The following is a 17,005-nucleotide window of genomic DNA, read 5'->3' on the forward strand; positions in this document are numbered from 1 at the left end:
TATGATGAGAATCAAATACAATATAGTTACAGGGGTGATTGTAAGAAGCCATGGGGAGGTTAATGAAGAAATAAGGAGCAGTAAGGTAGAGTGAAAGAGGAATTACTTGGTAAAGCAAAGAGCACAGATGGTAACATTGAAAGAAACAGCAAGTAATAATGCCCAACCAAAATGTCAGGTTAATAACATGAAATGGATATAGTCATAGTGAGTAGGATACTTGGTTTTAAAAGAGTTACAAAAGACAAAGTAAAGAGGATAAGTGATATTCTAGAGGAATCAAGCATGGGACAGGTGGCCTTATAAAGAGATATCTCAGAGCAGAAAGGGAGATACTGTGGGAAAGAAAGGAGCTGGCCATAAATGCTCAAATTCAAGCTACAAGTGTTACAACTGGCTTAGAAAGCAGTAAATAATGAAGAATTCAGAAGGATGTTTATCAATAAACAAAAACACACAGGTGAGTACAACAGTGACAAGTAAGCCTGACTGTTATGGCAAGCAAACATGCTTGTAAATGAACCTGTGAATGAAGATGAATTTATTAGGGTGTATCTTTCAAAATACAGATGTACAGACCAAGGGACATGCCAGAGTCCTATTTACGAGAGAGAGAGAGAGAGAGAGAGAGAGAGAGAGAGAGAGAGAGAGAGAGAGAGAGAGAGAGCTATTACAGGATTCTGACATGTGGCAGGGCCAGGTCTTCATACACAAGGGTCATATTGTTATGATCAAAAGATTAATGAAGTGATAACAAATAAAAAAAGAAAAAGAATACATTGGCATGTGAAACTCCACAAATGGAGTATATTACAGATTTTTGAAGTTCCAGGAAATTTGCAGAGGAAATTAAGTGATAGCTACCACTTTGGAAAATGGAGAAAAGGGCACTGAGAGAAGACAGACAAAGTTTATGATGCAGATGCATATGGTTAAGAAGAATGCAGATATACTTTGCACAAACATGTAGATAACACTGCAGTTTGGCAATATCTGGAGTGCAAGATAGGAAGGAATGAATACTGTAAAATATAACAAGAATCATACTAAATCATGGATAATATAAATAAGAATCTTAAGCTATTCCATATTAGTTACAGGGCAAATAATTAGACAACAGGAACGAGAAGAAAGGGTTTGAGAAAAATAGTAGGATATATATAAGTAAATATACACACTGAGGGCATGCCTCACTCTCTCAGGCGATAGGCAGTTTTGGAAAGCAGTGATAAAATGAGCCTGTGCTACCTTGACAATGGCAATGTGGTGGGCCCGTCTGTTCCGCAGGTAGCGCATTGACAGTGGATTCACTTTGTGGAAGGCTGCCTGAAAAACAGAAAAAAAAGAAATGTAATGAAAATCAGCTATTAAAATGAAAGCAGTTCTTTGCAAATACCCAGTTAAAGCAACAGCTTCATATTTTGTATATAGTAGTATGTATAACCTAGAGCATCAGGGCATTAATACTGGGGATTCCTTTGAAACAAACTGCAATAATAAGTTAATTTGTCACACATACATAAAAGAAGTAAATATCTGTTCCTAAAAAACAGGCATCCAGTGTAATATATTAGAAACCACCAGCTTGCACATAGCGCACGATCCTCTTGTGGCTACTTCTAGAGCATGATGGTACAACCTCTAAGTGTGATGGCTTGGCCTTTGACTGAACCCTTAAGGGTGAGGTCGATGACCAAACCATCGTATAAAGGGTAGTACCTTCATGTTCAGTGGTCGTATAGTCATACTCAAGAGTCGTCCTCCTGAGCTCAAAACATTGTATATCACGTCCCAGAGATCTCAGAAGAATGGAGAGAGAGAGAGAGATGCCTTGGGTAATATAAGAAATAAATTCTGGGGTATATATGGATCTTGGAACCTAAGCTTATACCATGAGCTGAGTACCCTGGAACTTTTAAGAAAAATCATGATGCAATTACAAATTTCATATTATGTTAAGATTTAACATACAGGAAGAGGTATGATGCCATGTTCAAGACAATTTCTTATATTCCATTTCAAGATGGATTCATATCCAGAGATTTTCTAACAGCACTCTGGATGTCAGTTGTGGCAAGTTAACCATTTAGATGAAGCGGATGAGTGGCAAGTGTGCGACTACAAACGAGGACATGGCCCTGCTGGCCCACACAACACCAACTGGTCCGGAACCAATGCAAAAACTCCAGGTTTTTGTTGTGTCTGGGATACATACCAGCCAGCCAGCCACCCCTCTCCCCCAACCTAGCCCTTCCCAGACACGCCGTCACCCATAAGCACCACCACCACGCCCTCCAACCCAATCACCACAACCAACACCACCAAACCCTCCAACACAACCACCCACTACGCCCTGCATCGCAAATACCACGCCATCCATCATAAATGGGAAACTGATAAGGTAACAGGCAGGGAGAAAAGCCACAGTACTGAAGAGAGAAAGAAATAAATGACAAAAAAGTGATAACAAATATTGTTTTTTACGAAGCCATGCAGCAATGTGAGAGAACGTAATAAAGAAGCATGTGTGAGCGAAGGTTAAATTTTGTGTGGATGAAAATAAGAAAATCAGCCTCAAGCAGCAGCAGCACCTAACAATAAGTAGGAGTGCCACCATCATCGACAGCAGCATTAGAAACGGGAGATAAATAGTAACAACATTAGTATAATTAGGTACAGACAAAGTAGCAGTAATGGTAACACCATTAGGAATACGAGCAAAGCAGTGACAGAAGCACCAGCAAGAGAAGAAATATGAGTAACGCAGCAGAATCAAGAGTGGCAGGAGCAGGAGCAGTAGTATCAGGTAGCAGGATGGAGGTGACCCCTGGCGGACCAACCTCAACAATCAGGTTAGTATTGGCGCCACCAAAGTAGCTACGGGTCTTCCCCTCACACCGCCTGCCACATCACGTCTGTCCCCCTACCTACCACTGTGGGGCTCTCTTACCACACAACAGCGTTGCGACCATCTTCCTATTTTCCCATCACTGACGTAGAAGTGAGAGAAACGGAGAAAGTGGTTTTTACTTTCATGAAGCTCAAAAGTCGTACTGTACTGTATTGGTCGCTGAAACAGATCATGAAGGAACATGAGGGTTAAAGGTTACTGACCGTATGACACCATACATGCGAGTTTCCAGTTCGCCCAGCAAGCACGATGGTACGACCCTTGAGCGTGACTGAACGACCCTTGAGCCAAGCATCATACCCAAGAGGCTTGTGATACTGTGGATGAGTTTGAGGATACTCCATCTTCAGAGGCAGAACGTCTTCCACTCTGACGTAAAATCAAAAGTATATTCCACGCCCAACAAAGCAGTCCTCCCTGTTCATGACAACCGTATTGTGTTCAGTGAACCACTGCACGCACACAGGCCTGCCCAACTACCACACCCACTGTATCAGGGCTACAAATTCGGTATCTACGACTACTGAACCGCTCTGACCACGCCCAATGAACCCATTAAACTACAACTCATGACCCAAACTGACCGAAATTGCTCTGATCATGCCTATAGATCACGCCTACTAAACCTATCGTACCACACCAATGAACACAGCCCTGATCACACCAACCGAATGGCTCCCATTAACACCACTGTAAGGTGTACAATGTGAACCAGTGTGACTGCTAACATGGAACCTGGATATACCAAACAACTCAACCATGATGACCATGCCAAGTGAAACGACTCAACCACAGCCACTCGGTGAACCTCCTAGCTAACCCTGCTCTCTGGACCACCATGGCCACACGCACATGACTGAGGTTAGTACACTCCGTCCTCTTGGTTACGAGTGACAGCCTTAGTCAAGCACCTGATGACGAAGACACCGACTATCTACCGCGTCCCTAATCTTCCCCCCCCCTGTACCACGGCCGCGCTTATCCCACCATACAACTTAATGGGTTCAGTCACCTGATCCTCCTTGTCTCACTACATTGTCCTAAAATGTACACTGGGTTTAATTCTACCACGTCAACGGTTATCTGTAGTCTGAGGAATATCCGTAACGCGAGCAGGACTGGGGTGAGGGGTATCAATTACTGTTTGTTGGATGACTGGTCTGTGCCACTGTGGTGTAGTGCCATGGCTGGTGCACGGCTCTGTCTCACGTTACACTCCCAGTAATACACGCTGGCAAAAAGTGGACCGATTCTTAAATGGTGGCCTTGAATGAACATCACGTGTGTATCTGTGTCTACGTGTCTATATCATATCATATATACTGATACTTTTGACACTGGCCATAACATGATCTTCCTTTATTAAGCGATGAAAACTGAACTGGCAGCGCGTGATGTGACATGGCAGAGACCACTGTATGTCTCGCTTGAGAGATTAAAGTTTCCTGTACCAGGAGAAAGAGGAACCACATTGCTGTGTGCACAACCCTGGCTGGCAGCGTGGGCGTAGTAGTCTCCTGGTGTGGTGGAAGTCCAGCCCTGCTTCCACCACCACTACCAGACCCAGTCTAGTGTCCCTGGCTCATCGTCCAGTCTACCCGCTGGCGTCGCAGACCGGAAGAAATGTATACGTCAGTCCGAGTCCCCCCACGCCTACTCCGTCCACCCTCAGGCGGGTGGAACTGGTCTTTGTGTTGTCAGAGAGGACAATGGTGCCGGAGTCACCACCAGTGGGCGGTAGGGAGGGCCGGCCACAGCCGCCCGAGACGCCATCACCCCAGCAGAAGGGAGGCAGGTGCTCGCTCCCACCCTCCACCATGAGAGACACTAGGATTTTCCTTCCTCATTCTGGGAATCACGCGTCACCAACATCACTGCGCGGCACGATCTCTCTCTCTCTCTCTCTCTCTCTCTCTCTCTCTCTCTCTCTCTCTCTCTCTCTCTCTCTCTCTCTCCTGAACTATGAGACTGAATTCAAGACACCAGTTAAGGGAGTGGGCGTCGAGCTGAGGGTTAGCGTACAACATATGCTGCACAGGCGAAGGGGCGCACCCATTGCTCGACCTCTACCCCGGTGCGCGCGCTGCTCTTACCATCTCCCCTACCCTTTACTCCTCATATTCCTCCTCTTTCTCCCTCCTGCCGCCATCGTCCACGGCCGGCACCTGGCCTCCCACCCACCACCTGCAGGGCCTCCCGAGGGGGGCGCCGCGCCCGGCTGGCTGGCTGGACGTGTCCAGTGTGCTGAGTACCAGAGGTGGCCGGGTGTCGTCTGCTGACCCAGCCGCCCACCAACCTCCCTCACTCGCTCCTCCCTCCAACACCATCACTCATCATCACCAACCAACTCCAACAGCAACACCATGAACACCACGACTAAAGCAGCTGCAGAAACAGCTGTTTCCTCACTAAAAGTATGAGAAAGTAGCAACATCAAAGGTGGCAGCACCAGCAGTAGCATCACCCACAACAGCAGGAGCAGCTGCATGGGAATCTAGAACAGCAGAAACAACGCTACACACAACAGGAGGAGTAGCAAGAACAAGAAGATGCGTCCAGCATATCAACGCAAGAACAGGAGCGATATCAAGCGTGCGATTGCAGCAGAAACAGCCGGAGGAGCAGCAACAGTAGGCACAGCGGGAGGATAATCAGACGCAGTAGCAGCAGCGACAGGATGGTAGCAGTCTGAGTTTATGGGCGGCTCTATTAAGCAGGTAGGTCAGCAGACGCCCAAACCACCACTCAGCACCGTAAAGAGGCACAGTGGACTGTAGCACAGCTCAGCACCCACCATCCCCCAACAGCAACCCCCTGAGCGGTATGGAAATATTCCTGTCACCTCCTCCTTCACTAAGATGAGTCAGGTGACTCCTGTGTATTTACTATGGGCCAGCAGAACCTGTCGTGGAGGTAGCACGGACGTGCTCACGGTCATCCGACAACACGTAGATTGAACCAAGTGGTTTTCATCCAGACGTTCACATGTTGCTCATCTCTCCCCATTCCTCCTTCTATCTCGTTCTGAGAGCAAGATGAGATTCCACATTATCAGAACATGAATGAACAACTATACTGAAGAAATCTGATTCCTCTATCTATGTACCTCCGATCGAGACTTGGGCTGGGTTACAGGAACCCTTCACCCATGACTACCGCACGTTCGCCTCTCTAGTCTCAACCCCCAGCAACTCCAAAAGCATCAATCCTACAAAAAAAAAAATCTTTCTGCCTCTGGGGTATGAATAAGCAGTGATGGGTTCAGCTGCTCCTGACATTAATGCTGAGTAATTATTTACTCCCTGAGTTACTGGAGGGAACCGATCCGGGAACACCGGCCCAGACACAGTGTAAGCAACACAGGGTCGGCGGACGGTGGCCGCCTCAGAGCCAAGGTAACTCAGCACATGCAGACACTACTTGTCTCCAGCACACGAGGCCAGGATGGACGTCTGAGGGCGGGGAAGGTCTGTCTGGAAGCAAGAGGAAGGTCAACAACTTACTGACGATGACAGCCTTAAATACTGGGTGTTGATGTGTAAGCGAGGTGCTGAAGGAACACCACAGGTGCTGCAGGAACACCACAGGTGCTGAAGGAACACCACAGGTGCTGCAGGAACACCACAGGTGCTGAAGGAACACCACAGGTGCTGCAGGAACACCACAGGTGCTGCAGGAACACCACAGGTGCTGCAGGAACACCACAGGTGCTGAAGGAACACCACATGTGCTGCAGGAACACCACAGGTGCTGAAGGAACACCACAGGTGCTGCAGGAACACCACAGGTGCTGCAGGAACACCACAGGTGCTGAAGGAACACCACAGGTGCTGCAGGAACACCACAGGTGCTGAAGGAACACCACAGGTGTTGCAGGAACACCACAGGTGCTGAAGGTACACCACAGGTGCTGCAGGAACACTACAGGTGCTGCAGGAACACTACAGGTGCTGAAGGTACACCACAGGTGCTGAAGGAACATCACAGGTGCTGCAGGAACACCACAGGTGCTGCAGGAACACCACAGGTGCTGCAGGAACACCACAGGTGCTGAAGGTACACCACAGGTGCTGAAGGTACACTACAGGTGCTGCAGGAACACTACAGGTGCTGCAGGAACACCACAGGTGCTGAAGGTACACCACAGGTGCTGCAGGAACACTACAGGTGCTGCAGGAACACCACAGGTGCTGCAGGAACACCACAGGTGCTGAAGGTACACCACAGGTGCTGCAGGAACACTACAGGTGCTGCAGGAACACTACAGGTGCTGCAGGAACACCACAGGTGCTGCAGGAACACTACAGGTGCTGCAGGAACACTACAGGTGCTGCAGGAACACCACAGGCGTGCAGGAACACTGCAGGTGCTGCAGGAACACTGCAGGTGCTGCAGGAACACCACAGGTGCTGCAGGAACACCACAGGTGCTGCAGGATCACCACAGGTGCTGCAGGAACACTACAGGTGCCGCAGGAACACTACAGGTGCTGAAGGAACACCACAGGTGCTGCAGGAACACTACAGGTGCTGAAGGAACACCACAGGTGCTGCAGGAACACTACAGGTGCTGAAGGAGCACCACAGGTGCTGAAGGAACACCACAGGTGCTGAAGGAACACCACAGGTGCTGCAGGAACATCACAGGTGCTGAAGGAACACCACAGGTACTGCAGGAACACCACAGGTGCTGCAGGAACACCATAGGTGCCGCAAGAACACGAGGTGTTACGGGAACACCACAGGTGCAGCAGGAACCCGTTAAATGCTACAATATGCCTCAAGGGCTCAAGGAGGAACACTTGGTGCTAATGGAACTCATCAGGCGCAGCAGTTTGTGTATATCCTGCGGAAACACACCAGGAGCTGAAGGATACCATCACTTCCTACAGCAACAATCTTTGGCGACAGCTGCAGGAACACCCTCCTGCTTCAGTCATGTACCATAGGCTAAAGGAAGCAAAAAGACCTCTGGTGCCTCATCAAGTCACCACAGGTGCCGGCAGAAGCCTTCCTTGTGGATAGGAACAAACCCGCCCCGTCCAGGACCAGTGTGGTGGCTGTAAGGAAGCCCGACACTTCCCTGCATATCTCTTGTCCTGTCTGGCCAGTCACCAGACGCTGTGGTCGCCCTCCCATCTACACCGCCCTCCACAACACCTTCACCGCCACGACCTCTGCACCAGCCACAACCTCTGCACTAGCCACGACCTCTGCACCACCAACGACATCCGCACCAGCCACGACCCTTCACCGGCACGACCTCTGCATCAGCCACGGCCCCCAGCAGTTTCCTAAGCACGTTCGCCACGACTCCTCCAGCAGTTGCCCCCATGTAATACGACATGAAAGTCGGGTTTATGGAGGTCTTCACCAAATGCGCATCCCTCCCCCTCTACCCCACCACCACCACGCACATGTTGGGCCTAGTGTGTGGGCGTCCCCGTGAGGGCACCCCAACTCCTGGCACGTTTGGGGCCAGTATCTGTGTCCCTATGAAACCCTAACCTCATATGCACATTCCTGTAAGGGCCCATAGTTGAGGGGAGTGTGTGTAAGGGTGGGTATGTGTGTGTATGAAAGGGAGAATATTCGTGCAACCCGACACACCCTAACCCTTTGAACATGACTGCACGACCCTTGGGTATGATGATCATTTCTCCTCCAAAGGTCGTACCGTCGTGCTCTAGGGTCGTACCGTCGCGATCAAGGGGTTACGGAAGCAAGAGAAAGGTACACACTCAGTCGTCATCCAACGCTCAAGACCCAAGCAACGACGGGTTCCGTCCGATGCTGTCGCAACCAGAGACTGAGCACCAGTAGTCAGGTGTTACACAGAAGACGATGATGCGTACAGTTCAGCCTCACCGCCGGGTGAACCTCCGCCCTTGGCATACCTACGTCAATATCCTGATGCGCGACAGACTCGGGAGGAAAAATATGCGGGGTGGCTGAAACATGATAGATGGGCTTGCATCCTCTGCTCCTCTTAACACCACGAGAATATCTAAATGCTTGAAGACTGGACCCAAACTCTGGCCCTCAATCTTAACTCCCTCCTGCCCACCGAACCTTTACCCCAACACACACACACACACACACACACACACACACACACACACACACACACACACACATTTATAAGGGGTTCTTCCGAATCTTCCAGCGTAGGAGGATTAACAGGCAAGTAATTTCCTGACTTTTCATGATGCAATTCTGCTTTAAGAACGACCATTCCGGACGCAGCAGTATTCTACACACATGAATTATCTCAGGCAATAAACATGAGAGGAAAAGAATATGTGAACACACGAGGGAAGGAGAAAGCGGCATCTGGGAAGGGTGCGACAGCTCCTACGCGGCCACTGGATACAGACTGACTGTGATAACTGTAGTGCCAAACTTATAAATACAGAGGCGGGCATATAACTGGTTTATAAGTGGAAATTTAGTGTTGGGAAATGTGTCTAACTTCAACATACGATTATATGGTTAAGATTCATTTGCGTCCACCAGAATGTCGCATGTATATTTTCAACAGATGTGTCGCAATTCTACGATCTTTCAGTTTAGTCCATAAACCAATGTGTGTGGAACTGATTGCATAAAATAGGTAATATATTCAGAGATACAGTAAAAAAAAAAGTTCACAACAATGATACATTTTGTAATAATTCATTTATGGCCATCATAATATAATTTCCAAGTCTCAAATATACAAAGACAAATAATGCAAATCTTTAACCTCATCCACAGCTGAAGGTAAGGTCGAACTACACTACCAACTTACAACTGGTGATACTGAAGGAGGTGCAGTATACCTGCTGTGCACGTCGTCCCTTATCTCTTCAGAATAGAGTTTTGAACTCTGAATATATACCATCAATCAAGCCATACACAAACACACTTACACGGACGCACAGGTGGGAAGCATCTTGCCTTCCAGTCGCTTTCCAGGGACATCATTAATATAAATATAATATAAAAAGGAAAAAAAGATGCTTGAGGTTCATATATGAAGTAAGGGAGGCGTGTAATTAGCGCAGAGGTTATAATACAGGATGAAGAGCCTTAGTAAGCCTAGCACACCAGCCGGGCGAACAGCTAGGGCTGGAGATCAAAGGGTGGCCGGGGTCAGAAGTCGGGAGGCTAGAGGGAAGGGAGGGGAGGGTCATCAAATATTAAGGCAGTCTGGCGCGGGCCGACCCTCACAGCCGAACGGTCACATACTTGACTCTGGCAGGCGGGAGACCGCAGACTTCCTCACCCTCACCCACCCAACACCACCGCCCACCTCCCCTCTACACCCACAATCTCTACCACTACCTGCTACCTACTCCACTAGCCTCCTCCTCAACCACATCTCCAGCCATCCTCCTCTACCAGAATCTCCACTCCATCTCCCCGACTACCACAACTCTCATACTGCCAGCAGGGAAGTCGCACCCTACTACTCGTGTACCTGGGTCACGTTCCCAGCTAAGTACACTAAGCGGTCTACTTGGCAGCACTCCTCCAGTAGTGTCGCCCTGGCAGGGGAAGTCTACGAGCCCCGCACATCATCTACTGGGGCTCAGCTACGGTCAACCTTACGCTGCCCACCTCCTACTTCCACGGATAATTACGTATTCCCCGACCCTCCATAACATGACTTGAAGATCCCGTGGCTTGTCTTCGCAGACTCTGGCCTTCCATACGGTAATTTCTACAAGAACATTTCACCAAGACTACCACATGCCCCAGGTTTTCTCTACCCCCAACCCCATCAAGAACTCTCATGGTGAGGGAGAGGTTGTTTTGCGCCCAAGCTGCCATGCTGTAGGAGTGCATAGAGCAATGAGAGGTGCGGAGAGTGTGTGAGTGAGGGGGCGGATCCCGTCTGGCCTAGGCGTGTGTGTGTGTGTGTGTGTGTGTGTGTGTGTGTGTGTGTGTGTGTGTGTGTGTGTGTCCCCTAGCCCCACCTAAGCACCAGACATAACTCCCCGTGGGCAGCACTTCAAGCCCGACACAAGCATCCTCAAACAGCCACAGCCCGCCTTCTGAAACTCCATCTAATATTGTGCTGAGGCGACAAACCCCTCACAAGAATGTGCTGGAACTGGCGGCGCAGAATGTCCCAGTGTGGAGGGGGAGGAGGAGGAGCGCCGAGAGCCTTAGGTCGGCTTAGACAACACACCCAGACACACGACTGTTTACCCACAAAACATAGAGAGACAATGACCGTTGGCTGACACAAGACGACCGGAGTGGTCAACTACAGCGCTGAGGAGGGGAGCCTGAGGGGCGGTGGGAACCTTTTTGGTTTCTTCCTCAGCCAGCAAGGCTGACCTAATCTCACGTCCAACCAGATCCCTGCTCACCCTCAGTCACGGGGATGACCTCTCACGGGTCCATCCACGTCACTACCTACCCCAGGTCAGCGCAGATGACCCACCTCAGGTCCACCCACGTCCTTACTCATCCTGATTCAACCGGTATGACCGCTCTCACGTCGTCCTATCCATAACCTACCCTTTGACCTCTCTACGAAGACCACACAACACTTAAAATATATAACAACCCAATTACCTCTGTGCTGTGTGTGTGTGTGTGTATGTGTGTGTGTTGACAGACGACCACAGCACCGCAGGAAGGCGAGGGGGAACAAAGTTTCCCAGGTGGTCACGGATATCAACCCCCCCCCCTGCCTGTGTGGCACCTGTGACGGCTTGATTCCGCCTGTATAGAGTCCTTGAGGCAAGAGGACAGCCGCTCACGCTGCCACTGTCGATAATCAATCCATCCTGCCTCACCACGGATCACCTCGGTGAATGACCACGTACACGCCACGACTATATACATCGCGTCACCAAACAATCAGCGTCTCACGTGTCGGTTAACGATCGTTAACCACTCCAGACTGTCAACGACACAACCCAGTTTTCTCTCATCAAGGCTTAAAGATTTAATTGCCAACTGCTGGATTTCAGCAGGTGGCGTCGACGGAGAGAGCAGTGTACAGCCCCTGCTGAAAGTGTGACCCTCGCAACACTGGCTGTCGGTGAAGGATGGCTGTCCCATACCAGTGTGTGTCTAGCTGGCCGTCACCCCTCACATAGTATAATGCACAGAAGGTCTATCACTGTACTGAAGCTCAATGAGGCTAGTAGCATTCTAAGCTCCTCATGTCGTCTTTCATCCCAAGACCTCTGTATCATCCTAAGCTCCTAATACCCCTGTATATCATCCTGGGCTCCTGATACCCCTGTATATCATCCTAGGATCCTGATACCTCTGTATCATCCTGGGCTGCCCAGACCCCCGTATATCATCCTGGGTTACACATATAACGTCTCCAATCTTCTGGGATGAGTCAGCTCCTCCGTATCATCTACGGTGCAGGTGGGAGGGTGAGGTGCAGTATACGAGGGATTCTACCATCCCTCACACACACACACACACACACACACACACACACACTGTTCGTACACAGGAGGGGCCATGCGGTATGTGACGGCCAGAACGTCTCCAGCAGACACTAAAGCCGGACTGCCTCACCAAGCAAGCTTATCCTGCCTGCGGGAGTGTAAGACACGCAGCCAGGCACAGACCACGAGTGGCTCTGGCTGGTGTGTGTGTGTGTGTGTGTGTGTGTGTGTGTGTGTGTGTGTGTGTGTGTGGTATTCACTGCTGGGAGAAGACGACACTACAACAACGACATCATTATCCTCACTGAACCATGCGATTCTAAACCACGACGGTAGGATCCTAAACCACGACGGTAGGATCTTAAACCACGACGGTAGGATCCTGAAGTACAACGGACTTGCCTTGCACATGATTCGTAAATGTCACAACGATGATGATACTGTCATTACCAATAATAACAAACAACACCTTTAACATTATTATTATCATCATCATCATCATCATTATCATTATTATCAACAAGTGGATAATGGGCTCCAGGCCGGGTTTCTGTGGGCTTCCCTTACCCGGGTCGATAACCTTGTCACGGGTAACGACCTTTCTTTTAATTTGACAGTCGCTGAGCGTTTCATGAATTATAAAGTGAATCAAAACATGAAATCAAACATCAAGATCAGCCTGTGTGTCAGGTATGTTCCCCGTCAGCAGCGCTCAGTGAACTAGTCAACACAAGTGTACACTCAGGACCTGGTCTTCCTTGCTGCCACACAAGCAAGTCCTCCATTTTCATGGCCAGATCTGAACTTTGTCCACATATACAATCTGTTGTCCCGCACCCTTGGTCAGCGGTACAACCTGTTGTCCCGCACCATTGGCCAGCGGTACAACCTGTTGTCCGCACCCTTGGCCAGCGGTACAACCTGTTGTCCGCACCCTTGGCCAGCGGTACAACCTGTTGGTCTAGACAGATCAATACAGCTGGAGGAATCTAGTAGGACACATCTTCAGGTCAGGTTCCAATACAACAAGTGTCCTGGGTCAGGCTACTGACGATAGCTCATCCTCCCCAATGGCACCAGGTCTGAGCAACCCCACCCTGGCCAGGGCCGCCCACCTCCTCCTGACCTTTCCTCTGAACCGTCGTGATCAAATGTAGTCAAGTGGGACGCGAACTCCCCGGTAGGAGGACACTCTACATTTGCGAAGCCACAAAACAGGTCATTGTCGTTGACACGTACGGACTCAACATGTAGATTCAGCATCTACAACCGTGAGAAGGCGATGGAGGTCCTGAGAGATCGTAAGATTCAACATTCCTCGTGAGGGCTGGAGAGCATTAGTTTACCTTCACCTGGAGGATATGACTGAGAGTCAGTCCCTCAGGTGACCTGACGATCCTAACCGAATGAAAACTCCTCCTCCCGACCAACAGTTCTATCATCACGTCAGGTTCTTATCTTCTTTCGTAGGTGCAGTATAGCGTCATTGCTTCCAGACTGGGTGATGCTTTACGCTTCAGGAGTGTGTGTGTGTGTGTACGTGTACGGCAGGGTGGTACACGTGTGTGTTGTCCACAATGTCTAGATCCACATTACTTTCCCCTTCCACATCACACCATGGATGGGTGCAGAGTGGAGTGGTGGTATTCCTCTGATCCGCCTCACTACAGGTCTCGTTAACTCCACTCACTGATCTACGCAGCCCTTCGCTGCCGCACACACTGATCTACGCAGCCCTTCGCTGCCGCACACACTGATCTACGCAGCCCTTCGCTGCCGCACACACTGATCTAAGCAGCCCTTCGCTGCCGCACACACTGATCTACGCAGCCCTTCGCTGCCGAACACACTGATCTACGTAGCCCTTCGCTGCTGCACATACTGATCTACGCAGCCCTTCACTGCTGCAGACAACGGCCATACGTACGTACGAATCCCCACAGATGGAGGGACTGGGTCCTGGTTGGCCCCTCTCCACCTCATTCATATATCTTAAGCAGTCTACATGGTGGTATTATGACTCGACCATCGCTGCCACGTCACAATATTAACTTCTACACACACACACACACACACACACACACACACACACACACACGTCAGACCAATCGGCATCATGCACTCAACATGTAGTGGCAAGATAAGGGCTTTCTTCCCGGTGACGAGGAGGGGGAGGGGGGGGGCCTCCTCAGTGCGTCACCCTGGCATGGGGGAGGAGGCAGGAACCGTGCACCTACAGTGTGGAGTGAGGCGCCACCACTCTCACGTCCTCAACGCCACCATCATCATCATCATCACCAAGCTGTGCCAGGGCGGAGCCACCAGACGGGAGGCAAAGATCGATACAACAAGAACAGAATACAGTAACCACGGTTCACAAATACAACACAATACATCCCGGGACTGTGCCTAGAGTGACAGTGTAAGACCCGATCATGTTTTAAACCGACCAAAGTAGTCACCACTCACAGCTGGAGACATACAGACATTCAGTGTCACAGCTAAATGGGAAAATTGGGTTTTCCTAAGATTTATGACCGTAAGGAGACCAGGCAGGGACGAAAGTCGGACCTGGGATATAACTCTGGCATCAACACACTCTCCACGGACGGCCGCGCGCGCGCGCAAAAAGAGGAAAGCAATGTTGGGCAACCCTGGATACAGTGTTATGATTCTGTTTTGATCATTAGGGGAGAGGCCGCTACGAGCCGATCGGAAACACACGCATGAACGTCACGCCGACAGTCGAAAAAAGATGAGGCAGATCTCGCCAATATGGTTCACAAACTATTCTCATTATCATTACGGCCGAAATCAAAATGCCATCTCTAGGGTAAGATGTATAGACACAATTGACCAGCAGGAGTTACCATCATAAATCTATCACACACACACGGACGCTGACGGACATGTTCACGAAGGATTTGGGCGACGAATTTTCCTAAGGCAAACTGAAGCACTGCGACAACCGCTTGGTCCTCACATCTTGTGAACAGGTGCGCAGGAATGGCGGAGAAGCTACGGGGGAATGTGTGTGTGTGTGTGTGTGTGTGTGTGTGTGTGTGTGTGTGTGTGGGAATGAGACGAAATGTGTCGCGAGGAAAAAAAAGCCAATGAACCCCCCCACCAGCCCAGGAGGAGAGGGTGTTGAGGTCAGGCATGATAGATCCCGCCAGACGTGGCTCTCATGAAGTGCAGGTGTTCATCATTCTTCTATTTCAGAAAACGGCACACAACCAGGAAACATGCGCGCACGCGCGCTGCCCAACCAACAAAAAGGAGTTTTGCATAATGTCAGCAAGTACGGGCTGAGAGACTGGCAAGTGGACGTCCTACGTTAGTGAGGTGTGTGGGATGTGAACGGTTGAGGCCATGTATGACACACGGGAGAGGTACGAGGGAGGAGACCCACAAGTGGACACAACCGGTACGACACACAAGAGCGGTGGTTCCACACTCAGGCAAGCAGGATTGATTGCATCAGTCAAGCATATCTGGCATGACTCCAGCAGGGAAAGCTAAAAGCCCAAAAATTTCTTCTCGGCCTTTTGAGCACACCGGTCCGACCCTTGCTCATGAAGCAACGACCCTTGATAGCGACGGTACGACCACTGAGCACAATGGTATGAACGCTGGCCACGACGGTGCGGTCCTTGGGGACGACAACGCGACCCTGGAGCACGACGGGAGCATAACGGTACGACTCTTGGGTAGGATGACCTGGCTTTTGACCTGAGCCTTACGTGGGCCCTAGGTGGACTTAGGTCAGAGCTGTGTCTGGCGGGGTGGTAACGGCTCCTCCACCTGGCCACAAGCTCCAACACGCCGTTGTTTCCAGAGGAGCCGAGCGGGTGACTCAAATGTCATGAGGATAAGGGTAAGGTCTCGGGCTATTCTACTGCACCAGCAGCGGCGAGGGTGAATGTTGGGGGGAGGCAGCTGGGACAGTTAAAGAACACAAAGCAGTAACAGCAACAGTCTGAGGGTGGGAGGCAGCTGGTGCAACTGGGACAGTGAGGGGACACAGCAGCGGCATGAGCATCTGTCGCTTCGCGTGTGTGTGTGTGTGTGTGTGTGTGTGTGTAAGACTTTGTGTTGTGGTGTTGGGGCAGCGATGCCCCACGAGCGTGATGCTGTAGGGTCGTAATCAAGCCGTACCATTAAGTGTATGTGTATGTGCGAGATTCTACAGAGTGTTAGAGTGGGATAGCGAGTGTGTGAGTGTGTGTTACAGTGAAGCTTAAGCATGAGGGAGTGTATGTAAGGAGGAGTGTAGAACGGTACACAGGCGCACACGTCTCCAATATTCAAGTGTGTGAAGGTATATGAGTGTGAGTGCATATTGCAAGACGGAGTAAGTGTGGGTGTATGCTTACGTTCATAAGTGTGAGGAGGTGGCAGTACCAAGTGTGTGAATACGCCATAGTGAAGATGTACACTCACGAAGAGGTTGTAACTCAAGATCAGCTACACAACTTTTATTCCAAACTCATACATGCCTCCCACACCCTACTCTCTCTCTCTCTCTCTCTCCGTAACACACGAAGCAGTAATTAGATTCGTCCTTCTGACTCACTCCAGTCATTACCCGTACATCACCTAACAGTTACGAAAAAAGATGCAGCACCGTTCTCGCCATTGACACCTCCTGCCATCAAAGATCCTTCGTCCCCAAGTTGCAGTTTGGC

The 17,005-nt window shown here is 50.1% G+C and overlaps 1 protein-coding gene across 2 annotated transcripts in view; it reads right to left on the reverse strand.

Moving 5' to 3' along the window:
- LOC139767128 (TBC1 domain family member 2B-like) overlaps positions 1-17,005 on the reverse strand; it is a 168,233-nt gene that overhangs the window by 5,421 nt on the left and 145,807 nt on the right. For both annotated transcript variants that reach the window (XM_071696139.1, XM_071696138.1), the window contains one exon: positions 1,249-1,326. In XM_071696139.1, coding sequence (XP_071552240.1) covers positions 1,249-1,326 — 78 coding nt within the window. The remainder of the gene's footprint in view (positions 1-1,248; positions 1,327-17,005) is intronic.

This window comes from Panulirus ornatus, chromosome 59 (assembly GCF_036320965.1).
Source record: "Panulirus ornatus isolate Po-2019 chromosome 59, ASM3632096v1, whole genome shotgun sequence".
Taxonomy (NCBI): domain Eukaryota; kingdom Metazoa; phylum Arthropoda; class Malacostraca; order Decapoda; family Palinuridae; genus Panulirus; species Panulirus ornatus.